Source organism: Phocoena phocoena, chromosome 3 (assembly GCF_963924675.1).
Source record: "Phocoena phocoena chromosome 3, mPhoPho1.1, whole genome shotgun sequence".
Classification (NCBI taxonomy): Eukaryota; Metazoa; Chordata; class Mammalia; order Artiodactyla; family Phocoenidae; genus Phocoena; species Phocoena phocoena.
Genome location: NC_089221.1, coordinates 130,629,835 through 130,656,917, shown reverse-complemented (window position 1 = coordinate 130,656,917; position 27,083 = coordinate 130,629,835). Strand labels below are relative to the sequence as shown.

The following is a 27,083-nucleotide window of genomic DNA, read 5'->3' as shown; positions in this document are numbered from 1 at the left end:
GAATACAAACTCTGATTTAGGTTGAAACTACATGCAGGGCGTGGAGAGGACTGTGCCAAGGGGTTCACTGTGGCTGGAGGACAAAAGGGAAGCTGGGTATTTCGACTTTAAAATACGTGGTAAGTGAGGTGAAGAAGCCGGGAGCCTCCTCACAACCATTCCAGGTCAGCGACTCCCAAGATATTTATATCAAGGTAGTTGGTAGGAAATATAAACGCTCACTGGGCCAGACTCAAGAACTAAACTGTCAGAACAGATGCGACTTTGAGGACAGGCTTATCAAACTGCCTATAAACTAATCGCGGTATCAGCTCAAAAGATGCCTGTCTGTCTGATTTCAGCTGGTAAGGAATCTCTAAAAATGTTCACATGTCTATTTTTGGTAAATTTATTTCACAAAGCCACCATTTCATTTCATAAGGACAGTAAGGTTCATTAAATCACAATACAAGACAGAATTTGTAAATGAGATGACATAACTATTTCAAATACAGTTTGTTGCGTAAAGGCATTTTCACTAACCATAAAATCTAGCAAGACAGAAGGATAATTACACTACCACTATTGTCAAAAGACTGTTACTGGAGTTTAAGTTCAAAAGGTTAAGGATTTTACAAAAAGACAGCATGAGTACTAATAATATATGAAGAGTATTTGATTAGCTACAGAAAATGTTAGTGACTGTGGTTTTCTTCCTCTGAACAACTAGATTTAGAAAGTAATACCAGCTCCACTTAAATTTTGACCTACTTTAATTTCTTATCGGTGGCACCTTAACCTGGAATACTCAAAGTAATCCAGTTACTTTGACCACCAAATTAAGTCACCGTTACATTTCTAAAGTGATTTATCTAGGATACACTGGAGTAGCCTATACTTGTTATATAGTATTGTGCAAACTTATTTTTTTCCCAATATTTCTTGTATTTTTCCAAAGCCCTGTTTCTCAGGACTTTGATCATTAAATATGTCTACATTAAGGTCCCAAATGCCCATGTCTATTATGAGAACATGTGGGGTAAATCCATTCTCTTTAATGTGACAAGCTGCATTCTAAAAATGACCCCAAACCTGCTATATTGGGACAGGTTGCAAGGTGCTATCTAAAGATCTGAGGGACATTCAGGGGACAGACCTCAGACAAGGGATTTAAAAATTTTTTACATTTTCAAGAGAAACATTCTGGGAAGGGAAAAAGTGTTCTATAATCTAGGGCATGTTCAAGAGCCCTTGCTCTCATAGCCAAATGTATGAAAACAGTGTTCTTTAAAGAAATACAGGTCTATGAGCCAAGACAAGCTTTGGCTAAATGATGGGTAGCTTTTGTTTGGCTCTGGAGGTTTCCATGGAAACAGTCTGAGAGACAGAAAAGGCAGCATTATCATTATCTGTAATGCCATCTGATAAAACTGCACATCGATTCATTCATGCTACTGAGAGCAGATATATTACTTCTGATAAGCCTTCACAAAGGAGAAAGGAGTTCTATCTGGTCACACTTTGAATTTCCTGCCTTCCTCCATTTGAAATTAAAATCCTGATAAAAACCTCCCCCAAACATTTCTCTCAGGAACCTCTGTTCAAGTAATGCTTCAGTAATCAGAAGCCAAATGAAGAAACGTGAAGCACATGGAGCTCCACTGCCAAGTTCTTAAAATTATATGACGCCAAGCTTACTGTAGCTGAAGAAATTATTTTGAAGAGTATGTACAATTCCATTATATCAGATCTCAGCCAGGCAAGAAATACTGTCCTAAGTGTTTATTATACACAGTTGAATCAGGTGGCATCCCTCATAATTTTTCTCCCTCTTTATGTCTAGATCATCTGTATGTGTGTATATATATATCCATCTGTATTAGTATCTATATATTTAGTATAGTAACATACACCACACACCATTATCTAATCTTATTTCAGATTAGTGCTTCTCAGAAAGGCCACAAAAGCAGCCCTAGCTCAAAATTCTATACCTGAAGTACACAAAAATAAAAACCTCAACAATAAAATATAAACAAGACAAACAAGATAAGGAGGCATGCAACCTTTAGCACCATATTAAAGACCACGGAGGGCAAGAGTGTTGACAGAGGTCTAAAGAGGAATTCAGCTGTGGGTTTTTCTCCTGGAATGGGATCCCAAACACAGAACTACCTCATAGAGTCCAGTACTTTTAAACAGGGAAAGCCTGAGAAATTCTATGAACAGAAATGTCAAAATCCATTAATTTACCAGACACAGATGATTTGACATTGTTTCTTATTCTAAAAACAATGAAGACATTATTCTTTAGGAACGAACTGTTCACTTTTGGAGAACAGTTGGGAAATCACTGCCGGCTCAATGAGCTAAATGATGCCTCAGTAAGTTAAAAAGACATGATACACCCCCACAAGTTCCAATTTACTCATGGAAAGTAGCTTACTAATGAGCAGTTAGCTCCCCGGTATCTGTATAACGATACAGACATGGGCTACACTGGAGACATTCAACCTAGCATATACAACTGTATGCTCCACCAGCAAGACATCTGAAAAACACCCACACCTCTATGCATAGCATTGGTGTGGGAATCCAAATCACAAAGTTTCAGCTTGGTCCTTTCCATAAAAAGGACTCAAAGTCTAGGGAAGTGTTTATTCAGAAATGGGCTGAAGATTCTTTTGGTTCAAAGGTGGCAGGTAAGAAGTTAGAGGGCCAGAAATGTCTTTAGATATCATCCAGTGCAAATCCCTCATCTTGTTAGTGGGAAAACTGAGGCCTAAAGTGTCAGCCCTAACAATGGAAGAACCATGACCAGAAGAGAAGCCACGTAATTCTGGGTGTGGTACTTTCCCCATTAGGCTGATGTCTCAGGCCCCTTTAAATCTCAACATGTGTCATTTAATCAAGCTCACGGTAAATGACTGAGAAAGATCAGATAGGGAAAACACTGAATTTTTAGAAAGATTTTGGTAACAATTCATGTCCTGATGTGCTTAATATGAGCAAGGGGAAAGTCCTACTTATCTTTTGGTAAAAATGTTATTTCCTGCATGAAACAGGTTCCTTTTCTGAGAGCCATTTTTGTAGGTACTGGGGTAGCTCACAGCTGGCAGCTTTCAAATGCCCCATCTTTGTAGTTAGAGTTCAATTCAGCAGATCCTATATCATCAGGCGGGCTGAAATGATTGCTGTCTTGAGAATCTGTATCAATACTTTTGGTCTCTGACTGAAGGTGGACAGAAACCTGAACTGCTATCTCCTGGCCTTGTTCACTCAGGGAACCATCATCCGAATCTCCTCCTGGTGAATTACTCCGGCCCATCTCTGGGTTAATGACAAAGATGCCATCCTGAGCATTCAAGGCAGGTCTCTCTTTAATTCTTTCTCCCATGTCATCAGGGTCATCCACTCGCACAGCCTCAAACATCTCCTCTACAAAGGCCCGACAGTTTAGAATAAGAGGTGGCAGAGGGACGCTTCTTGCCAGTTCTTCAATATAACGAGCAAACTCCATGGTTTTAAACTGTGTGACTTTGGCGAGCTCCAGAGTCTTGGCTGAGGTGATGATGGGGATGCGTTTTGCGATCTCAAAGGCCTTCTGAAGTTTCTCTGCCCCTTCAGTTCGGAAGAATTCATTGATGGCTTTCTCAGTTTTACGAAGATGGCTGCTCATCATGCACAGCCGTGTGACATTCAAGATGAGAGTGATTGTAAAGGCAATCAAGCAAACAACCATGTAGTAGACACTCATGTCTCCCGAGGTGAAGATAACACGCAGGGTGACCGAGTAGGAGGCACGGATCGGAGAGGTGATAAAACATGTATAGAGCCCACGGTCAGCAAAGGCTATGTTGGTGATATTCAGGAAGTTATCAGAAACCAACCATTTTCCACCTGATAACCCAACAGAAATAAAAAATTACAGTATAAAGAATACTATTACTAAATATGCCAACTGCCTTATCAATATTCCACCTCTTCATGAGAGTACTTTAAATCAACTCTTCTATTAGGCTCTGCTATTTCCTTAAAAGATGTAAGAAAGGGCAGACTTTTTATGTTCAGAGTCAGAATTTAAACAGCCTGGAACTTAAAAAAGGGAATCAAGATCTTCCTGACACTAATGATTATCATAACTACCTTTTCACTGCTAGATGTAAGAAGCCTTTCAGGGAGACAGGTGTGTCGACATAATGCTAAATGACTAAACTTAAAAAGAAATATTTACGTGTGTGTGTGTGTCTATATCACAGTCTCTACCTAGACTTTCTCATAAATAGAAGGATGTGCCTCAGAAATATAAAACAATGGTTATTTATAATGGGTTATGAGTAATTTTTACTTCCTTTTAAACTGTTTACTTTCAATAATGAACTTATTTAAGACAAAAACTATTTTTAAAAAACCCTACCAATTTAATGCATTTCTTCAATTACTAAGTGGCTAATCTGGCATGCCTTGCACATGTTAATTTGTCTTGTTAGAAAAGGTTGGTTGATGATAGTATCTTGTTTTTCTGGCAGGAGTAAATGAAGCACAAGCCAAAAGATATGTTTCACAAGCAAGGCTAAATGACCAGCTTGGGAGAGAGAAAGAAGTTGCCCTTAAGATGCCTAGGCTTGTTTTAAACCTAAAACATGCTGCCTCTCTTCCATACATGAAGGTATCTTCATTCAGGGAACGCATATACAAAAGCACATGAGTATGAAAAACAAAGCACACTGACCACCCACCGTGATTCAACATCCTTTAATAACTTGGAAAAAAAAAAACAACTTGGCTCTGCCTGCACAATTCTCACCTTTGTGGTAAGTTCTCAGTGTACTCTGTGCTTTAACTATGAAAGCCATTCAAAGATGGGATAGATGTGCGGTGTAGGTATGAGTCCCAATGCCTAGAGGTGGTGTCCCAGAGGAGGCTGGGTGACTGCTAGTTAAGCACCATTTCAATGTCTAATCTTCCAGATCTCTTTCATCCCTGAGATTCTATGGTTCAGGATTATTTGGGTGGCACGTCAATTAGTAAGTACTGTGGATTGTGCCCGTTCTTATCATCATCAAAATTTATCTAAATTCTAGTTATATTTTTACTAAAGTAAAAAGAGGAAAACATGTAGTTATGAATATAGTCATTATTTTATAAACTTCTGTTCTATAAACTTGGAGCTATGAAAAGGATACCCTGTGAATCCACGGTATGATGAACTACATAGACTCCATTCATCAACCACTATAACCACAATCTAAACTCTCTAGCTTACTTGCTGATAATAGCTCAAGATTTATGAACCTTATACTAGACTAATATGCTCTTTAAACTCTCCTCACTTGAGATTCATAAAATTTAATATAATTGTCCAGAGCTGCTGCTGAAAGCATCAATGACAGATGTTAGTGGTTTTCAAAGTAAGGGCAAAATAGGAAAATAAAACTGTCATTCCACTTGGCTGGTCTCATCCTGACCTAAGCTTTGTCTATACAGTCAGTCCGTAATAATCACATTGATTAACTCACATCTTAAATGAGTTTGTTAGGACCCTAGAGCCAAACGAGATAAGAGTCTAGTTCAGTGGATCCAAACAGGGAACCCCAAATCATGTTCAAAATACCACTCTAGAGATTCTGCTTTCTGGGTACCACTGTAGAGATTCTGATTTAATAGGTCTATATTCTTAAGAAGCTCTGTTCTTTCTAACATTCAAACTCTTCAATCCCTTGGTGGCCAGTTACTCAGTTTGCATAACGTTAAAATATTTAGCGTATACTTTAGAAAGAAGCACCATCTGTCTCCTTTTCTGTTTTCCACTCTAATATGAATAGCCAAATATCCTTATATTCCAAGAGATTAGACTATCTTTCTAGCAAAAAATATAAAGCGGCCTTTTCCGAAAAGTGTAGCTTGTGAGGATCCCAGAATTTAATCTTTATCCCATTGATATTTCATGGAGATTTCTTCCTAAGGTGTTTTAACACAAGTAGTCTTCAAAAAAAAAATCTTTCTAACAGAACAGTAATTAAAGGAAATAGTATTCTGATTAAGATGTGTTTACGGGTTCACAAACAGCATAATCAAATAAAAACCTGTCAAAAAGTAGACCTTGGTCACATTATTATGATGTTTGTGTGATTTCTTAAGACTGACAGACAAAAAAAAAAATACAAGGGAAACTCTCCTGTTTTCAAGTAAATTAAGGTATAGAATAGAAAGGGCTTATAGAGTTCCTCCTCAGTGCCCTTCTGATTCTGAGGGACTTAAAGTTTTATGCACAGATCTTTATAACTATTTTTAAAAACATCCTGGATTTCCTCCAACATTTTTAGTAACTCATTTCTGAACAAAACATTTTTATTTATGACTCTAAGTCTAACCCAAATCCTTCTTGCTGTATTCACACAGGGCCAGCACTCTGTACTACTCACATTACAGTCTAGGTGAATGGTGCCCCTGGAGTTGTGCAGTGTGTAGCCTGCACAGCTGTATGCAGCAACCCTGATGGAGTCTACCTTGAATGAAGAAGGAAACCAGCTCACCAAGAGGAGAGAAAATAGCTCACCATCATTATGTGAACACCTTTTAAATTCATAACTATTCTCTATTTATTTTCTTCTGGTTAAGTAATTACCATTATTTTGCTTTTTCTGATAGGTATAATACTCCAGGCCTTCCAAAGTTTTAACTATTTACTGTAGTACCTCATCTTAGAGATTTCTTGTTGAATATGCCTTAAAACCAAGAAGAAAGAAGTAATAGGAAATGAGTAACCTTGATTAGTTATACTCTGGCATAGTTACCTCTGCCTCTGTTATCCAGCTGCTGTCCTTTTGAGTTGTACCAATAGACACCTTCATAGTGGTCGACTGTGAGAAGACACTCAATTGAAACACTAGTTCCCTCTCTGGCTATGATGACATCATCACCTGAGTGGGAATCTGCTGAGAGTTCAAAACTTGGGAGAAATGATGCATTGGAAGAACTATGATTTGCTCCCAGCGGGGTCATTTGGTTGAAGCCTACATCTTCCAAAGCAAAAGCAGCTGGCACAGTAACACTCACCACTAAAGTGAATAAACAACAATGTGGCTTCATGGGAAAATGGGAGAAAATCTTGTTTAGAGTTGGAGAACTGAAAAGCTTCTATATTATAACAAGAGCACGGTGATTGCTTGGTATTGGAGTTTTCAAAAAAAATGGTAGATCCAGGTATATTTTGAAGTCTTCAAGATTAAAAGAGATGAGTGGAGACCAACCTAAAAGAAAGCCAGATATAAAGTTTAACCAGGAAAGACTCATAGTAGGGTGAAACTCTATGTACTAAAAATAAACAGATGTGAAACTGATTAGAATAATTGGCATCAACATTAGGGAGTGAAACAGAGAGAACACCACCTAAAAATCCCAATGGAATCGGTTGAAAGAGCACTGAATTGGGAAACGGCAGACCTAGATTCTGGTATTAGCTTTGCTACTAACTAGCTGTAGGTCCTTGGCAAGTAGCTAGGCTTGTTCTCTCATGTGTCAAATGAGGGACTGGATGAGACAATCTCTAAGGGCCCTTCTAGTTCTGAAATGCTGTGATTCTATTTCACTCTGACAAACTCCAAGCAACAGGGAGCCAATGAAGGTTAAAATATTTAGCTTAATGATCTTTTATTCCAACCTGCACCATTACCAAATGCTGTTATATCAATAATTTAAATCAACTGGTACATTATAATCATAACCATGGAGCTCAAAATTTGAGTAATTCAAGTACACAGACATATAAGATATAAATAATACAGGGCTACCTGAAGTAGTTTTTTTGCTTTAACATTAGAAAGAAAACTGCACTACTACATGTACATAAATAGTTACTGACTTCTGAGGCTATAGAAACTCCCTCTTGGGCAAGAATGTTAGACAAAAGAATTTTCCTTTAATAATTTCTTCAATATCAAGAAACAAAATTCAGTATATTTAAGTTTGTAAGAATACCAGATTTCTAGCTCAAAGTCTATAAAATTAGCTAAGGGAGGAACTGACACCTTAAATGTCTAGTTGGTAGAAATACAGATGTAAGCTACAGGGAAAGATTGTCAGACACGTTTAAAAGAAGAGTAAAATATCATAAATAAAAGCAAAATGATATCCCAGTGTAAGAATCTATGTGATTATGATGAACTTCCTGGTAATTTGATTCCTCTTTTAAAATCAGACTCTTTTTTAAAAAATTTAGTTATTTAATTTATTTATTTTTGGCTGCGTTGGGTCTTCGTTGCTGCACGCGGGCTTTCTCTAGTTGCGGTGAGTGGGGGCTACTCTCCGTTGCGGTGCGCGGGCTTCAGTAGTTGTGGCACATGGGCTCAGTAGTTGCGTCTCATGGGCTCCAGAGCGCAGGCTCAGTAGTTGTGGCCCACGGGCTTAGTTGCACTGCGGCATGTGGGATCTTCCCAGACCAGGGCTCGAACCTGTGTCCCCTGCGTTGGCAGGAGGATTCTTAACCACTGTGCCACCAGGGAAGCCCCTAAAATCACTGACTCTTAAAGAAATATTTCAAATTCTATTTCTATAAAATATGGGATGAAACACCTAGCTTTATTTCTTATGAGGGCCCAAAATAATTAGTTTTGGAAATGACATTTACTCCCCTGTATACTCACGTGAAAGCTGCTTGATCATACAACATAAAAATCAATTGATCATTGTATTTTGCCATTAAACTACTCAAAGTCTAAATTACATTAAGTTGTAAATATCATTTAATCTTCATTAGACCTTGAAAGGATGGTTGGATGATGACAATAATTTTCTCTTTCAAATTTAAGTATGGACTATTTAGAGTAAAACAAAGAACTTCAGAGTTTGCTATACATAAATAGATAAACACATGTGCTTGTTTCCATTTCTTTCCAAAACCCCACTAAAATGACACTAAAGGAAACAAAGCACTTAGGCACTGCAGGGGATTATAGAAGTGATCTGGTCTAACCTCTTCACTGTGACTTGCTCTTTAAGAGCATACTATAAGTTAGCAGGAGAATCCTGGTCTCTATTAGGAGGGAGTGGAGGGTGGAAACAATAGAAATAACATTTATTAAATGACTGAAGTAAGCCAGGCACTGTGCTAGGGCTTGATATATGTAAGCTCCCAACTTTTTCACTACAATTGGCAGATGTGATTTTTGTCCTTTATTCTAGACTCGTGGTTCTCAACAGGGACAGGAAATGAGTATGCTGAAAAAGCGCTCCAAGTTTTCCCCAGGACTTCCATAACAAGTACCTGTGGCTTCATCCAAGTTGGCATTTCCCAAATTTCATTCATTTCTTCTACCGTTATGATTTTTTTTTGCTATATCCATGAACCATATTATTATTAGTTATGCTTTTCTTTAAAAAACTCATTTTTTCATATATTTATGTTAAAAGGAAAGTCTGTATCACATCTGTAGATAAAAGTAAGTGTACACATAAGCACAATGCAAACAAAGTCATGTTATTAACTTCTAGAGATACTGCCATCTGTTGAAGGCTCTGAGCTAGAGGCCTGCTCTCTTTGTGGAGAAAACAAAAACAAAACAAAACAGCTCTTTCCTGGCTGGAACCATGGAGAGTGCAGAAGAGAAGAAAAAGAAGGTTCCTGCTGTGCCAGAAACCCTTAAGAAAAAGTGAATTTCACAGAGCTTAAGATCAAGAGCCTGAGGAAGAAATTTGCCCAAAAGATGCTTCGAAAGGCACGGAGGAAGTTGATCTATGAAAAAGCTAAGCACTATCACAGGGAATACCGGCAGATGTACAGAACTGAAATTCGAAAGGCTGGGATGGCAAGAAAAGCTGGCAACTTCCACGTACCCGCGGAACCCAAATTGGCATTTGTCATCAGGATCAGAGGTATCAATGGTGTGAGCCCAAAGGTTCGAAAGGTGTTGCAGCTTCCTCGCCTCCGTCAGATTTTCAATGGCACCTTTGTGAAGCACGAGGAGGCTTCAATTAACATGCTGAGAATCGTGGAACCATACACTGATTGCACGGGGGTACCCAAACCTGAAGTCAGTAAATGAACTGATCTACAAGCGTGGTTATGGCAAAAGCAACAAGAAGCGAATTGCCCTGACGGATAACGTGTTGATTGCTCGATCTCTCGGCAAATACGGTATTATCTGCATGGAGGATCTGATTCATGAGATCTATACTGTTGGAAAACATTTCAAAGAAGCGAACAACTTCCTGTGGCCCTTCAAATTGTCTTCTCCATGAGGTGGAATGAAGAAAAAGACCACCCATTTTGTAGAAGGTGGAGATGCTGACAACAGGGAAGACCAGATCGACAGGCTTATTAGAAGGATGAACTAAGGTATCTACCATGATTATTTTTGTAATCTGGTCAGTTAATAAACAGTGACTGCTTTCAAACTGAAAAAAAACAAAACAAACCTCCCAGAACTCCACTTTATTCTAATACCACCTCATTTCTTATTCTGCCACTCCTTTGCTCCCCACCGCTTCTTACTACAGAGTTTAGAACCCACTATTTTAGACCAGAGGTATACATTTTAATCTATTCAACTGTGTCTACTGAGCAGCTACTTTTTGCCAACCTACTCTACCACAGACACCATCTCTGCCTTCACGGAGCTCAGTCAGGTAGAGGACATAGACACTAAGTACATACAAAATACACTAAATGCTACCCAAGGGAAAGTACAGGATGCTACAGGAGCACCCAACATGGAGAGCTAACCATGTCGCAGAAAGCCTCCCTGAGAAAGTAAGGTATGCAATAGGACCTGAGGATAAATGGGAATCGAGAATGCAAGAGGGCCATCTAGGTAAAGGGATGGGGGCAGGGAAAAAGCAGAGGGGTCACTGGTTAGAAGGTGTTCAGGAAAAAGAGCTACAAGTTGTGGCCAGAGAGTTATGGGTCTGATTCCTGATTCTGGAGGGGAGCAGTTTCAACCAACAGCAAAACTGGAGGTAGACTTTGGGAACTGGAGTGGCAGGTTGAAGTGAGTGAAAGAGATAATTGTCCAAGGTGAAGCAGTCAAAGAATTGAGAGGCTCAAAAGTGGGGTACCTCATGTAAGGGGGTGTTAATGTCCCCCCAGGATCAAGGCAGCTAAGGTAGAAGACACTGGAAATAGAAGAAATGGACTCACTCTCCCTGCTCTGAGATCAGGAGCTTCAGGGGAATGAATAGCTTCCATGTGACAGCCTCCACGTGACAGGGCTGTAGGGCAATAGTGTCCTGGCAGTGTTACTGCTGTATGGAATCCCTTCTTCATGCAGCTTCCCTGAGCCTCCTCTCAAGGCCTGGCTCTTCCTCCCATATGGATCCAGAGTATACCTGGACGCAGGATGGCTATTCCCTGACCCCTGTAGTCCTCACCATTACACTATTCACCTGGCTCTAGTATATGCTGCTCTGTACTACCAGGCAGTCTACACCATCTCACCTATGAGCCCTTTAAGCACAGGGACTGTATTTTTTTGATGCTATGTTTCGTAACTCGCACATGTTCAATAAATACTTACTGATAGAGAATAGTTTGAATATAATCAAGTATGTTATGGATCTTTGTAAATTGAAGAATGGTATACGACAGGGATCATAATTATTCAGGCCCACATGCATTTACTAGCACTTGTTATATTCTCTGAGACAAAAAGAACCAATGTTGTAATCTCGAAAGATCCTAAAGGCATAATGCCTAAACGCATTCCATGAACCAACCACTAACCCTCAAAGTCTTCATTTACCATCTAGTCCTAGGAGATAATGGTGGCAATAAAAGATTACCAAGTCCAGAGTTTCCAAGCCAGGCTGAATATCACAATCACCTAGAGAACTTGTTAAAAATATAGATTACTGGGTTCCACCCCAGACCTACTGACCTGGTGAATAAGAACCTCTGCGTTTGGACCTTGGAATTCATGGTTTTTAATTAGCTCCCTGGGTGATTCCGAGGCAGAGGGTCCATGGACTAGCAACCACTAATATACTTCCTCATTTCCTCTACAACAGCCCTGCTCCAGACTGTCTGAACACTTCCAATACAAGAGAACTATTACTCAGATTACATTCTGGATTGTTCACCCTGGAACATCATACTTGCTGGCCTCTGATAAAGGCAGGGTAGCAGAGAAGTTCAGAGTACAGACTCTGGAACCAGGTTTCCTGGGCTCGAATCCTGGCTCTGACTCTAACCAGCCTTACGACTTTTGTTAATGATTTAATCTCTCTGTGCCTCAGTCCCCCCATCTTTAAAACAGGGAAAATAATAGCATCTATTTTCACAGGACTATTGCAAGGTCTGAATGAGACAGTATATAAAAAACACAGAGTCTGGTAATAGTAATCACTGAATAAGCTCTAGATATTATTATTGCTGATGGTCCTTTCAGGTGCTAAAATCTACACCTTACAGCAAAGCCATTATTTAAGATAAATAAAACACTTTTACTTGGAATACCATGCAACCATTTAAAAATCATGGAGGAGGGAGGGGAAACACCACTAGGTAATTTCAGTCTTTAAATTTCACACTCTTTTTCTCATCGCAAATAAATATTTTACAATGATAATGGATCAAACAGGAACTGTAAACTGACCTTGGAGCCCAACCATTATATTACATTGTTTTTAATGTGTCCTGAGCTTGTGGTAGAGAGCTTTTGTTGTGATCTACCTAGCCCGTGTTTCCCTTTTTGGAGCCCTGCCTTCTTAGGCCCAGGAGGAAGTCAACCCACTGGCTAAGAAGAATCTTGTTCTTGGAATTTGGATTGAGACACTGTGGGTTAGGGCCATCTGAGGAAGAGAAGCCTTATAGGGAGCTGAGGCAATCAGGTTAGAGAAAGGACAACAGGGGTGGAGAAGGGAAAGAGAGAGGAGACAGGAGAAAGGGGCTGCTGGTGGTGGAAAGAGCTGCAGAAGGGAAGAGAAAGAGGGACTCACACATGCTGCTCCGGCTCCTGATAGAATTCTACTTCCTGGCTTCAATATGACTTTTTTTTTTTTGGCAGTACGCGGGCCTCTCACTGCTGTGGCCTCTCCCATTGCGGAGCACAGGCTCCGGACGCGCAAGCCGAGCGGCCATGGCTCATGGGCCCAGTTGCTCCGCGGCATGTGGGATCCTCCCGGACCGGGACACGAACCCGTGTCCCCTGCATCAGCAGGCAGACTCTCAACCACTGCGCCACCAGGGAAGCCCTTATTTTCTTTTTGAGAAATAAACATCTTGGAGATATGGGGATATATGTATAGTTGATTCACTTTGTTATACAGCAGAGACTAACACACTATTGTAAAGCAATTATACTCCAATAAAGATGTTAAAAAAATAAATAAACATCTTTATCTAATTTTATTCAAAATTAAAACCACAAAAATGAAGGCTGACTGTGCAAACAATGAAGGAAATGGAGAAACGGTCAGGTGGGAGAAAAAAGACTGAGTTCAGCAAAACCTGGAAGGCAGGGGCAGAGACAGCTAACTATATACAAGAGAAGTACTGAAGAGAAGTGTAATTGTGCTGTGAAAACAAAAGAGAAAGGAGGACTTCATGAATTTTAGAAATGCAACTCACTTAAAAGTTTGGGACTTTGCATAATATCATGCCTGCTATTCTCAATGGAGCAGCTGACATTTGGAGGCTAAGAAGAAAGAGTTCAAAAAGGAAAATCAAAGTGCCACCTTCCTGTAAACAGTTAAAAAGGGCTATGCTATGCTTGTGATTGAAGTTACTTGGTAGAATGTTTTATTACCTTTCTTCAGCATGAATAGGATAACTGAAAAGTGTGATATTTAAGTTTAATCTAACTCCTTTTTCATCTTTCAGGTATACTAAAACGTTAGCTTTTCTAGGATCATGAATAATCAGAAATATAGATGATTTTACCCTCCAGAATCATTCTGGATATTGGCTATATCATTAAAAAAGAAAAAGAAAGAAAAGCGCCTAAGCTGTCATCCCTAACAGATTGCCTTGTTGCTGTTCCTGCCAAATTCTGAGAGAAGAAATATTTCCATTCTCTTCCAATTTTCAACAGAAGTAAATAAGGAAGTAATGTGGCTAACTTCCATTCTTGTGGCTCAATATTAAGTTGGCTGAGGAAACAGCTGTTTGCAGAAATAGTTCTGGGATAATTCAAAGGAAGGAAAAACACTTGATGCCCAGATGGTATTGGTTTTTGCTCCAAGTATACTGGGATATTAACGGTTCATTCTCCATAGTTAACTGCGTTCAAGGCTGTATTTACAGCTTATCCACTCTCCTCAGCCTGCACTGTTACACTTGAAAAATGGAGAAGGTCCCTACACGAGGCACACAAATGGTCAGAGTGGCATTCTGAATTGGCAAAGGGGAGAAAAAAAATGAAGAGCAGGCTGTTAGCACTCCTCTATCCTTTCAGAGAATAAATGTAAAGCTGTTGTGCTTATACTCGACCACTGCTATAGATAACATAAAAAGGTTAGTAATACGCAAACAGAAATCATCATTTTGAGGGCCATTTTCCAAAAAGTTTCTGAATAGCCCTTATGCTCCCAACAGCATCTTAGAGCCATCACACACCTCATCACTGGCCTTTGGGCACTTGGCTCAAATGTCAGCATATTTTCTGGTACACTGAGGAACACCCTCTGTATTTGCTGAAGTTGTGCTTCAAACCATGGTTAGTTGTTATGCCCTTGACTTTGATCATTTTTGCCATAAGCATTTGCTTATGAAGCTACACAAAGACATAGATATGACAAGCTTAGACTTATGATCTCCTTGCCCATTTTTTTCTCTATAGTCTGAACCTCCCCCTGCCTCCACACCCTCCCAGTATCTCAAACTCAGTATAACTAAAAAAGAACTCCTCACTCTCATGCTCAGATCTACCTGTCCAGTATATACATAGTTCAAACGATAACCACACAATACAATTCTTCCAGTTTTGCAAGATCAAAGTTACAGTGTCATCATGGCTATGTGGTCAGGAACATGGATTCTGGCGTTAGAGTGCCTGATGTGGGACTTCCCTGGTGGTGCAGTGGTTAAGAATCCGCTTGCCAATGCAGGCGACACCGGTTCGAGCCCAGGTCCGGGAGGATATCACGTGCCTCGGAGCAACTAAGCCCGTGCACCGCAACTACTGAGCCTGCACTCCAGAGCCTGCGAGCCACAACTACTGAAGCCTGCGTGCCTACAGCCCGTGCTCCGCAACAAGAGAAGCCACCGCAATGAGAAGCCCGTGCACTGCAACGAAGAGTAGCCCCGCTCACTGCAACTACAGAAAGCCCGTGCGCAGCAACGAAGACCCAACACAGCCAAACATAAATAAATAAAATAAATTTATTAAAAAAATAAAGATGCAGATTTCTTGGGCATCTGCATCTTTGCCGTGCATGCAGTTTTAATGACTTACAAATCAAGCCCATGTATCTTTTGATTTTCAAAACCTTACTGTAATTCACTGATTCTCAAAGTGTGGTGCAGGGGCCTCTGGGGGTCCCTAAGACTTTTTCAAAATGAGTTTCGTATTAATACTAGAAAATTATTTGCTCTTTTCTCTCTCATTCTCACACAATATGGTGCAGTTTTCCAGAGGCTACATAATGAATGCTATCACAAAAGAGTGAATGCAGAAGGAGATATGAGAATCTAGTTGTCTTCTATTAAGCCAGATACTAAAAAAAAACTTGTAACAATGTAAAACAATGCCATTCTTTCCAATAATTTTCTTTTGGAAAATATTCTTCATAGAAATGCTATTTATGTTAACATGTAATAAATGTATCATTTTAAATAAATAATTTTTGAAAAGCTGTTTTGATATATAAAATGGCATACTGAGGAACTCTGGGAGAGGGAGGGTGTCAGGGAGTGCTGGGTGAGAGTGGGTATGAGGGAACTCTGGGCGAGGGAAGGGGTGGGGGGAAAAATGGCATATTGATAGTTATAAGCACACAAACAAAAACTCTCTGACGTTCTCAATAAGTTTTAAAAGTGTCAAGGGATACTAAGACCAAAAAGTTTGAACACTTTCTATTATAATTATTATCAGTAGTATTTTAAGGATAAGACAGTTAAGTGGCTTGCCAAGATTCTATTCTTAAACCTCCGATTTTATGCATTTCCATTACAACAGAAAATCAGAGGAAAACACCTATTTTATACTTAAAGTGTTGTTTTTTTTGGGAATAGGCATTTTTAACATGCTCCCAGGTGATACTGATGCCCCTAAATTTAGAGAAGCACCATCAAAGCAAAGGAAACCATCTGAAGAGTTTTAGGAAGTGACAATTATGTATAGACATTAAAATGGTCATTCTGAAAGCATTAAATGGAGTTGGAAGACGTTGGTTCTTAAAAGGCCAGGTGCCTTCACCTCTCTGGGACTTAGTTTTTCACATCTCTACAGGGAGGATGTCTCTAATGCTTTTCTGGCCGTCATTTTGGGTTTCATGCATTCCACTGTCCAAGGGCAAGTGAAGAGGTGCATCTTTCTGATGAAGGGTCAGGAGTAACCTAAAGTCATAAATCACAGCATGTCACTCTTGGGCACAGAAACCTTCAGTGCTTTTCCACTGCTTTCCAAATAAAAGTCAAAATCCTTCTCCTGGCTCACAGCCCCTACAAGGGTTAGCCAATTTAAGTCTCTGGTCTCATCTTCCTCTTTTTGCTCCACGCACAGTAGCCTTTTTCCTCTTCCTTGGCCTGGCTCGGTTTGTTCCCACAAGAAGGCGTTTGCACTTGCTATTCCTTCTGCTTCTAATACTCTTCACCAGATCTTCAAAAGGTTTACTCCCTCGCTTCGTTCCGTCACTTTATTCTGCTTAATTTTCTTTAAAGCACTCACTACCGTCTTAGATAATCGTGTTTGTTTGTTGACCTGTTTATAGTCGGTCTCCTCCGCTAGGCTGTCAACTACTTGTGAGCAAAGCCACAGTCGCTCGTAAACCAGTATGTCCCAAACGCCCAGAGAAGTGCCTGGCAGGTATGTGGAGCTCCGTAAATATACGACGGCCGAACTCCTGCAGCCCAGGCCAGGCTTGCAAAAGGGCAGCGGATACCCCACCCTCCTTCACGTTGTACACCAACCCACCGCTCAAACCCACGCCCCGGCACCGCTAGTAACCCACCCCCACCCCGCCCCAGCCCTAGACCACGACCGCGAACTAGCCCTCACTCACCAGACCCTTGCCAAGCTCCTTCCGGCTGGACCGGCTGCTTGACCCGGAAGCTCTCTCAGGTAGGCAAGGCCTTCTCCGTCCTGAAGGAGGACTTCCGGGGCAGTAGGGCGTGGCTTCTCTGCGGCTGTGGTGGCGGTGCGGATGGCGGCGGGCTGGGTACGGGGCTTCCTGGGAGGAGGCAGGCCGGGTGCGGCGTCTCGGGGTTGCCGCGGAAGGGGAGGAAGCGGCCTGGGGCTGGGGCGCGGGCGCCTCGGGGTGGACGCTGAGGCTACGGAAGTGCTCTGGTTATTGAAGCGCTCCGCTTGCGTGAGGAATTCTCGTCGTTGTCAGCGTCGGAGAACTTAGGAGCGCAGGTTTACACCAGAATTCCGGTTTGGCACCTGTTCTTGTAATTAGGAAGAAGGGAGAACGGATTTTGTACATCTCGAGACAAATCGTTATATTAGTGAAAATAGTAATGCTCCCTCCAGACAACCACCAGGTACTAACAGCAGCTTTTACCCGTGAGGGGTTACGTGCCAGGCTCCGTTCCGAACCCCTCACATCCACCGGGTCGTTTCGTCTTTCCAGGAATCCTGGCAAGTAGGTAGTACTCTCCTCCTTTTACAGATGAAGAAACGGAGACGCACATAGGTGAACTGACTTCTCACAGTCACTCAAGTACAGAGTTGGAAGAGTGTCAGCCTAACTACATATTATATAGAGTATATAATGTGTATGTTACATGCATATTACCGTGTGTTGTAACTTGGAGACAGCATAAGGAGAGCAAAAAAATATTCCATCAATGTTTCAGCTACACGAAACATTGATGGAACTTTGTGCAAGAACTGTGTAGCCTTTCCTATTTGGCCTCTGGAGTAAGTAGGGCAGAAATAGTGTCTTAAATTAGTTCTCAGTCTCCAGAGCTTGGCATGCAACAGGTAGTCAAAAAAAACGTTTGCAAGTAAATGAATGAGTGTTTCACAGTTGGTTTTTATGTTTATGGATGGTTGTATCTAGATTGTTTTTTTCTATGTGTTTCGGAAACGTATGTATATCATATACCATATGGTCTAGGATCCCGGATGTTATATAAATCTACCTTTCTAGCCTTACGCCTCCCCATCATTCTCTTTGCCATATTAACTACTCCTGGTATCTGTCTGTATTCCACGCTGTCATACCTCAGACCTTTGAGATTTCCCCTGTGTTGTTTACACACCCTTGAATTCTCTCATTGGCATCTTCATCTGTCAGAATCCTAAGTGCCCTTTAAGGCAGGTATTACAAGTTCAGATGCCTACAGGGGCTAATCAGGTAACATAAACGAGTCAAGTGAATTTGGGTGGAGATTACGGGGAACTAGAGAGCACTACTCTACCCTGTCTAAAAGATCCCCAGCAAATATTTGGCATGAGCTAGTTATTAACAAGTCGAATGTGGGCCCAGTGTCGCCAGATCTTTCAGTTTTACAAGGGAAGTTGGAAATTTCTATTTGTAAACAAACTCTGATTTTTAAATGTTACCAATTAGTATAGAAAAAAGTTTAAGCAATGTGCAGGCCAAACAAAAAAATCTGTAGGCTGGATTTGGGACTCAAAATCCCAGTTTGTGATCACTATTTTATGCTTTTTTCAAGTATTTAAAGTTCATGAGTGTTATTTCCTGATCGTAGGATACTTTTCTTTGCTCTCTGTTCTTTTAACATTTTGTGTGTACCTCAGTTATAGTGCTACTTCCAGGCTGCCTTAGTTGTTAGTATGTCTCTTTTTTAGTATGTTAGAAATGTTTTGATGGCATTGATGGATTGGGTCTAATTTTGTGGTTAGTATATATTGGTAAAAACATGTGCTTATACATACCGAGGTCTGGGTGTATGTGTGTGTCTATGTATGTGTGGGATACGTTTATTTCTGCCCTGGTAATACTTGGTTATCCTGGAAACCAGCATCTCCTCCTTGTAAAAACACCAATAATATCTTGACTTTAATTGTCAAAGAGCCGTACTTCTGGAAGGAATTGAATTTGTTAACATTGCTGTTCAAAAGCTGGTCTGATGTAAATCTTATTCTGGTAGCTTAAATTTCATAATCTTCTCTCTGAAAAATTGAGGTAGGAATGATTAATGAGTAATAAGATTTTTTTAAAATGTCAAAAAAGGAAAAGTTGATAAATTGAAATTAAAAACTTTTGCTCTGTGAAAAGATCTATGAAGAGGATGAAAAGATAAGCTACAAACTGGGATAAAATGTTTACAAACCTCATATCTGACAAAGGACTTGAATCTAGAATATAAAAAGAGCTCTCAAAACTTAACAGTAGGGCTTCTCTGGTGGCGCAGTGGTTGAGAGTCCACCTGCCGATGCAGGGGACACGGGTTCGTGCCCCGGTCCGGGAGGATCCCACATGCCGCGGAGCGGATAGGCCCGTGAGCCATGGCCGCTGAGCCTGCGCATCCGGAGCCTGTGCTCTGCAACGGGAGAGGCCACAACAGTGAGAGGCCCGCGTACCGCAAACAAAACAAAACTTAACAGTAAAAATAAAAATCCAATTAGAACATGAGCAAAAGATTAAAAAAGCTGTTTCACTGAAGAGGATATACAGATGGCAAATAAACACATGAAAAGATGTTCAATATCATTAGCCATTAGAGAAATGCAGCTTAAAGCTTAAAGCCATATTAAGCTGTCATAGTGCACCTATATCAGAATGGTTCACATAAAAAATAACACTGCCAAATGCTGGTGAGAATGAAGAGAAACTTGATTACTCATACATTGCTGGTGGGAATGTAAAATGGTACGGCAACTTTGGAAAAGAGTATGGCAGCTTCTTATAAAATTAAGCAAGTACTATCGATTGCACTCTGGTCATTTATTCCAGGGAAATGAAACCTTATATTCCCATAAAAACCTGTATATAAATGTTCATAGCCATTTTATTCGTAATAGCCCTAAACTGGAAACAGCCCAGACATCCTTCAACAGGTAAATGGTGAAACAACTGAGATACATCCATACCAAAGAACACTGCTCAGCAATAAAAAGGGAGAAACTAGTGGTACAACAACTTGGATGAATCTTGAGAGACTTATGCTGAGTGAAAAAAGTAAATCTCAATAGGTTACATACTGTGTGATTGCATTTATATAACATGTTGAAATGACAGAATTATAGACATGGAGAATATCAGTGGTTGCTGTGGGTTAGGAGGAGGGTGGGACATGGCTAAAAATAGATAACACAAGGGATCCTTGTAACTGAATTATTCTGTATCCTGACTTTGGTAATTGAATTATTCTGTATCCTGACTGTGGTAATCCTATTCTGTATCACATGAATTTGTGCATGTGATAAAATTTCATACAACTAATTACACGCACACAAATGAGTGCATGTAAAACTGGTGAAATCTGAGTAATGTTGGGGGATTGTATCTTATCAGCATCCTGGTTGTGATATGCTATAGTTACACAAATTGTTCCCTTGGGGGAAACTAAATGAAGGGTATATTAGATCTCTCTGTACTATTTCTTACACCTGCATGTGACTCGATAATCTCAAAAAGTTTATTCAAGTAACTTTTACCAAAAACAAGCTTATATAATTAATTTTCAGGGGTTGGGGGGCTTTTATTTTACCAGGCAATGATCTAATCATGTCGGATAAAGGTGATATTGAGACTGAAGTGATAACTGAAGCAACTTCCATCCTTGAAGATGAGAACTGTGAGCCAACCAAGAATTTTGAGTCAGTTGACCAAAGTGCCAAGTCAGAGAGTAAATCAGAACCTGTAGCTTCTACTCGGAAAAGACCAGAGTCCAAACCTTCCAGTGACCTTGAGACTTCAGACGTTCTCCCTGTTCAGACATCACAGGCTGCAGGCAAAGTAAAGTATCTATTAAAACATTGAGATTAAAAAGTATTAGGGTTAAAAGGAATACGGAATCAATACCAAATTGGGATTGCACCTATTTCTTTCTTTTTATAACCATAAAACAATTTTCTCAGTTCTGTAAATGCTTTTATGAGTGGTTGCCTTTGCTATGTGGTGCTTACATTGCAGGTAACATACATCTGTCAGTCAAGCAATACACTTTTTGAGCCAACTAATATGTATCTGTTCACCCATACTTTTGGCCAATAATTAGCTACCTTGTATATACACTCTTATTTTCCTCTAATTTTTCCATTTTTCTTTGCCTTTGTTTTTCTGGCTACTGGGAAAAATAGGAGACTGTTTCCAAAGATGTACCCCACACCGGATGGGGCTATTGGGGAAGTTGGGGCAAGTCCTTGCTCTCCTCAGCCTCAGCTACAGTAGCCACAGTAGGTAAGGTCATCAGTCATTTTATTCATTTTTGTGTGCATTTTGCTACAGATCTGTGTTCAAAACGACTTTGTTAATCATTCTTCTTCCATGATTACTCAAAGGCTTTATAGTTTGAAGATACATTAATAATGATGGGCTGATTTATACTGCCACTAGAATTGGTAACGTATTTCATTAGAAGGTTGACATTTAGGAATTAATATAAAACTATTCATTGGTGATAATAAATCAATTTTTTTTTCCTTTAGTAAGGATACACTCCCAAAGATGAGTTATATATGGTCAAAATAACATGTATTCTGGTTGTAATGAATTTTAAAATCTGTGGTTTTAATTTTCAGCTTGTTTCTTCAGTTTTGGTGACTAGTAGCAAATAAATTCAAATATAAAAATGTTATTTTTTCTCATTAGGACAAGGTATTTCAAATGTCATTGAGAAGGCAGAGACTTCCCTTGGAATCCCTAGTCCCAGTGAAATTTCATCTGAAGTCCAGTATGCAACAGGTCAGTATATGGAAACATTAAGGCCTAGAATTATAAACTGAAATGGAATAGTTAAGCTCATTTTTTTCAGTAGATGTTTTTTGACTGTCTGGTATTCAGGGCATCATGGGGCTGATGAGAAATGGGATTTGGAATCTTTGGCTTTAACCACTCAGGTGTCTCTTTACTTTCCTCATCTATGAAATTGGGTGATATTTTATATTGCAGAGGACTGTTACAAACATTAAATAAGTAAAGCCATGAATGTAAATTGTAAAAATTGCCTTGCTTTGTGCTTGGCACAATTGAGTAAGAGCCCAGTAAGAGTTAGCTGAATTTGAATCTACTGTGGCATGAAAAAATGTTTTAATGTGTTAGTTTTGGTGCTGTTCCATGGTTCATTTTTTTAAGCCTTTTTTCTCTGTGCTTCGGTTTGGATAGTTTTTGTTGTGGCTTCAGGTTTACTGATCTTTTCTTCTGCTGTGTCTAATGCTGTTAAGTCCATTCAGTGACTTTTAAATTTTAGATATATTTTTCAACTCTAAAAATTCCATTTGTTTCTTTTTTTGTCTTCCATTTCTCACCTCCTTATGTATATATTTTAGTGTCCCTGACTGTCATCTCTGTCATTTGAATCTGTTTCTAGTGACCATTTTTTTTTTCTTGCTTAGAGATAACATTTTCATTTCATTGATTGGATGCTGCACGTTAGAAATGTTACCTTGCTGAGTGGATTTTGTAGTCCTTTAAAGGGTGTGAGTTTTGTTTGGAAGGCAGTTAAGATATTTGTAGCTTAGATTGATCTTTTGGTCTCGATTTTAAACTTCTTGAGCGTGATTTCTAGAGTAGCCGTTATTGTTAAGTGCTAGTTTAGATCAACTACCAAGTCTCTGACCCTTCTGAGGTCTCTACCTAATTTCCAGGTGTTTAACTAGGTCTCTCTACTTGATTGGTTGGAAGTCAAATGTCTGTCAGCCTAGCATGAGCTTTGGGCATTGTTTAGTTTACAGCTCCATGGCAGTTCTTTGCCCAGTATCGTGGAGTTTTCCAGTGCAGGAACAGCTTAGTATTCAGCCAAAGACTCAAGGGCACTCCTGTGTAGATAGTTGGAACTCTTTACCTCTGTATCTCCCTCCTCTCCAGTACAGGCATACCTTGGAGATATTGTGGATTCAGTTTCAGACCACTGCAATAAAGTGAATATCGCAAAAAACGAGTCTCACAAATTCTTTTTTGGGTTTTCCAGTGCATATAAAAATTTATACTATATTGTAGGCTATTAAATGTACAGTAGCATTATGTCAAAAAGAATAATGTACATACCTTAATTAAAAAAATACCTCATTGCTGAAAAATACTAACCATTATCTGACAGCAGAGGATTGCACAAACCTTCAGTTTGTAAAAAAAAAAAGCATATCTGCGGAGCACAATGAAGTGCTTGTGCTTCATGCACAAGGTATGAGGTATGCTTGTACTCTGACCTGCAAATTCCAGGTGCTTCAGCTTTCCTAGATTCCAGTCTCTGTCTCTTCTACTTAATAAGACTGCCATGCTCTGCTTGGGTTTCCCCTCCCTGTGCTGTGGTCTGGAAAGCAAGCCAATCACAGAGTTCTCATCATTTGTTTCTCTTCTCTCCTGAACCATAGTACAGTATGGTCTGTAGTCCAATGTCTGGAGGTAATTGTTTCTTATATTTGTCCAGTTTTCTAGATGCTATGGTAGAAGGGCAAGTCTGACACCAGATAATCCATCATAGTTGGAAGCAGAAGTCCTCCCTACAATAGATTATTTGTTGATCTCCTATAAGAGATTTTAGTGTTAATAAAATAGAACAGATTTTAAACAAATCTTTGTAATGCATGTCTGAATCCTGTGAAGAAGCATAATTTTCCAGGATAAAGTTTAAAGTAGACTGGATTTTTAAAAAGTCACATTTATTGAGTTATAATTTACGTAAAGTTCACTCTTTTTAGATACAATGATCCCTTGATATCCATGGGGGGATTGGTTCCCGGAGCCCCCCCCATGGATTCCAAAATCCTCAGATGCTCAAGTTCTTTATACAAAATGAGTATTCACGGGTTCAGCATCCATAGAACAGAGGGCCAACTGTATATAGTTTTACATATTTTAACAAACATACTGTCCTGTTTATGCTATGTAATCACAGTCCATTGTGATTATACAGATATAGAATATTTCTTATTTTTGTATAGACAAGACTTGAGAATATTTTCATTCCTCCCCCCCCAAAAAAAAAAAATCCCCTCATGCCCCTTTGTAGTCACTCCCCTCCACCTGTTCTTAGCTCTTGGCAACCACTGATCTGTTTTCTGACCCTGTGGTTTTACCTGTGCAGAAGATCATATGAATGGAATCACACAGTATATAGTCTGTTATATATGTCATAGGTTGTTCAAAAGACTGGATTTTGTTTTTGAAATGAAAATGAAAAACTGCCTTAACTTTTAATTTAAAATAGGGAAATGGTTTAAAATAATAAAACAAAAAGTACTAAGGCCTTGTGTGTTGGAAATAAAGTCTAATTTTTAAAAATTCATATAGATGCTAATAAAGCAAAATTATTTACGGACTGTCTCTTCATATTTACACATCCCTTCCCCACTATAGGAGAGACAAGTGCCAAAGAGAATGAAAACTCCTCTCCAATGAGTGGGCCATTTGGGGTATTCTCTACCATCTCTACTGCTGTTCAGAGCACAGTGAGTAAAAATTGCAAGGTGGCCTGCTTCCTTCCATGATTATAATGGGTTTTTGTCTCTTTCTCTTTCTTTTCCTTGAAAAGTCATGGGGACTGATTCCTCTTATGGGAGTTCAAATTGCTGAAGATCATTCACTTTGATCTTAGGGTAAAGTGAGAGCTAACTTGAAAACTTAAAAGAAGTAAAAGAGGGAGCAGGAAATGCAGAGTAATAGAGAGGCAATGTACCTAATATTTTATGGACTAAGAATTCTTAGTTTGGTGGCCCTAGAAAAACATCTCTGCTTTACAAAAATATTTTTGTCATAATTATATCTTTTAGACAAAGGGAAAATGAGATGTTTATGATAAATACTTATAAAACTATAGATGATTAGAAACATTTTTGAAAGGATTAAATAGGAAGCTTAATATCTTTCCTACATGAGGATAGATAGCTAGTACTTTTTTATTTTAACTTTTGTGTGGTTTTTTTTGTGTGTTTTTTTTTTTTTTTTTGCGGTACACGGGCCTCTCACTGCCGTGGCCTCTCCAGTTGTGGAGCACAGCTCCGGATGCGCAGGCCCAGTGGCCATGGCTCACTGGCCCAGCCGCTCTGCGGCATGTGGGATCCTCCCGGACCGGGGCACGAACCTGCGTCCCCTGCATCGGCAGGCGGACTCCCAACCACTGCACCACCAGGGAAGCCCTTAATTTTAACTTTTTATTGAAGTATAATCTGTATACAGACGAGTGAAATCATAAGTGTTCAGTTTTAATTTTCACGACATGAGCACATTCAGACTAAGAAACAGAAGGGTGGTATATCAGATGTCTCCACTGTGCTGTCTCCCAGTCTTCTGTGCCTCCCCCTCTTGCCATCTAAGATAACCACAATTCAGTCTTCTGCCATCATAGATTAATTTTCCCTGCTATATGAACAGAATAATACAGAATGTACTCTAGTGTATCTAGTTTTTTTCACTCATTATGTTTATATAATTTATCCACAGTATAGTTTGTGTGGTGTATTCCATTTTCTTTGTTGTATTCCATCGAGTGACTATGTAACATTTACTCATTCCAGGGTTGGTAAGTATTGGGGTAATTTCCAGCTTTTAGGTTTTATAATAGTACTGCTATGGGTGTTCTTGTATGTCTTTTGATGAACCTCTACACATTTTTTTTGAATATTTAACCATGCGTTGAGTTGCTGGGTCATAGGATATTCACATGTTTAGCTATAGTAGATACTGACAAATAATATTCCAAAGTGGGTATACTGCTTTACATTCCCACAAGCACTGTATGATTGTTTTAGTTGCTCCTTGTTCTAGCCAGTGGTTGCTATTGTTAGCCACTATTTTATGAAATGAAAACATGCAGGTGTCTTTTTTCAGTATTATTGTAATGAGGTTGCATGTGTTTCCTAGGGAAAGAGTGTTATCAGTGGGGGTTTGGATGCCTTAGAATTCATTGGGAAAAAGACAATGGATGTAATAGCAGAAGGGGATCCTGGATTTAAAAGAACCAAGGGTCTGATGAACCGGACTTCCACACTATCTCAGGTACTGTTTGCATTCCTGTCTGTATTTTGATCTGTATTTTTGCCTTTGGTAATTTGGGACCTTCTTATTATTTCCTTTTGAGGACTTTTCAGTGTTTTTTGTTTTTTGTTTTGTTTTGTTTTGTTTTGTTTTTGGTAAGGGGATGCACAGCTCTAATGCTTAGAAAAATGCCCAGTTCTTTTTTTTTTCCTCCTCTTTCCTTTCTACAGGAGCCTCTTGTCAGTGCAATATAAGATGCCAAGCCCTGTCAGGGTTGTTATTAGATTAATAGTAAAACCACTGTCAGAGAAACACCTGGTTCCTGGGGTGTTATTTACCCTGTCTAGGAGCAAATTATGTGATCATATTTTCCCTGCAGCTCCTGAGCCTATCCGATTTGAATCACAATTCCAAGAATGAAAGGGCAGTGTTACCCATCTCAGTTTGCTTCCCTTGACTTTCAGAACTCACCCTTAAGCTCTTGTTACTTGTTGCAGTGTAATGCCTTGATCTCTTTCAGGTTTTAAGAGAGGCGAAGGAGAAAGAAGAGCTATGGACCACCAATGAGGTTACCATGGAAACGGACAAGAAAACTCATTATGGGCTACTCTTTGATGAATTTCAAGGCCTTTCACATCTAGAAGCTCTGGAGATGCTCTCCCGAGAAAGTGAAATAAAGGTAATTCCAAACCAAAAATTTCAACTGGAGTAGTCTTTAAGCAGAAGCACACTGCATAGTTTCTTTTCCTTTTGTGCAGTTGGAGGATGAAATGTATGTCAGGTAGAGGCTTGAGACTCTCTGAAAATACTATACCAAAATAAACAAAAAAACTAATTTTTGAACTAATTGCTAGAAATAGAATGAGTCAAGTGTTGTTTCTCTTAATTTAAACAAAAAT

General features: G+C 39.6%; 2 protein-coding genes and 1 pseudogene across 3 annotated transcripts in view; 2 read left to right on the top strand and 1 right to left on the bottom strand.

The window, feature by feature from the left end:
• Positions 1-3,085: 3,085 nt before the first annotated feature.
• On the bottom strand, positions 3,086-7,071 carry MFAP3 (microfibril associated protein 3). The gene is made up of 2 exons (XM_065875179.1): positions 6,777-7,071; positions 3,086-3,879 (listed from the first exon to the last, which is right to left on the bottom strand). The coding sequence occupies exons 1-2, from the start codon at positions 7,069-7,071 to the stop codon at positions 3,086-3,088; spliced, it is 1,089 nt and encodes a 362-aa protein (XP_065731251.1).
• A 2,496-nt stretch (positions 7,072-9,567) lies between these two features.
• Positions 9,568-10,314, top strand: LOC136120821 (large ribosomal subunit protein uL30-like; annotated as a pseudogene).
• A 6,950-nt stretch (positions 10,315-17,264) lies between these two features.
• FAM114A2 (family with sequence similarity 114 member A2) overlaps positions 17,265-27,083 on the top strand; it is a 37,526-nt gene continuing 27,707 nt past the window's right edge. Inside the window, exons 1-7 of one of the 2 annotated variants that reach the window (XM_065874491.1) lie at positions 17,265-17,292; positions 20,762-21,006; positions 21,351-21,450; positions 21,862-21,954; positions 24,568-24,659; positions 26,071-26,205; positions 26,705-26,863. In XM_065874491.1, the coding sequence (XP_065730563.1) occupies positions 20,776-21,006; positions 21,351-21,450; positions 21,862-21,954; positions 24,568-24,659; positions 26,071-26,205; positions 26,705-26,863 (810 nt within the window). In that variant the 5' untranslated portion in view covers positions 17,265-17,292; positions 20,762-20,775. Of the gene's footprint in view, positions 17,293-20,761; positions 21,007-21,350; positions 21,451-21,861; positions 21,955-24,567; positions 24,660-26,070; positions 26,206-26,704; positions 26,864-27,083 lie in introns of those variants that run through there. The other variant, XM_065874492.1, reaches the window with a different exon arrangement.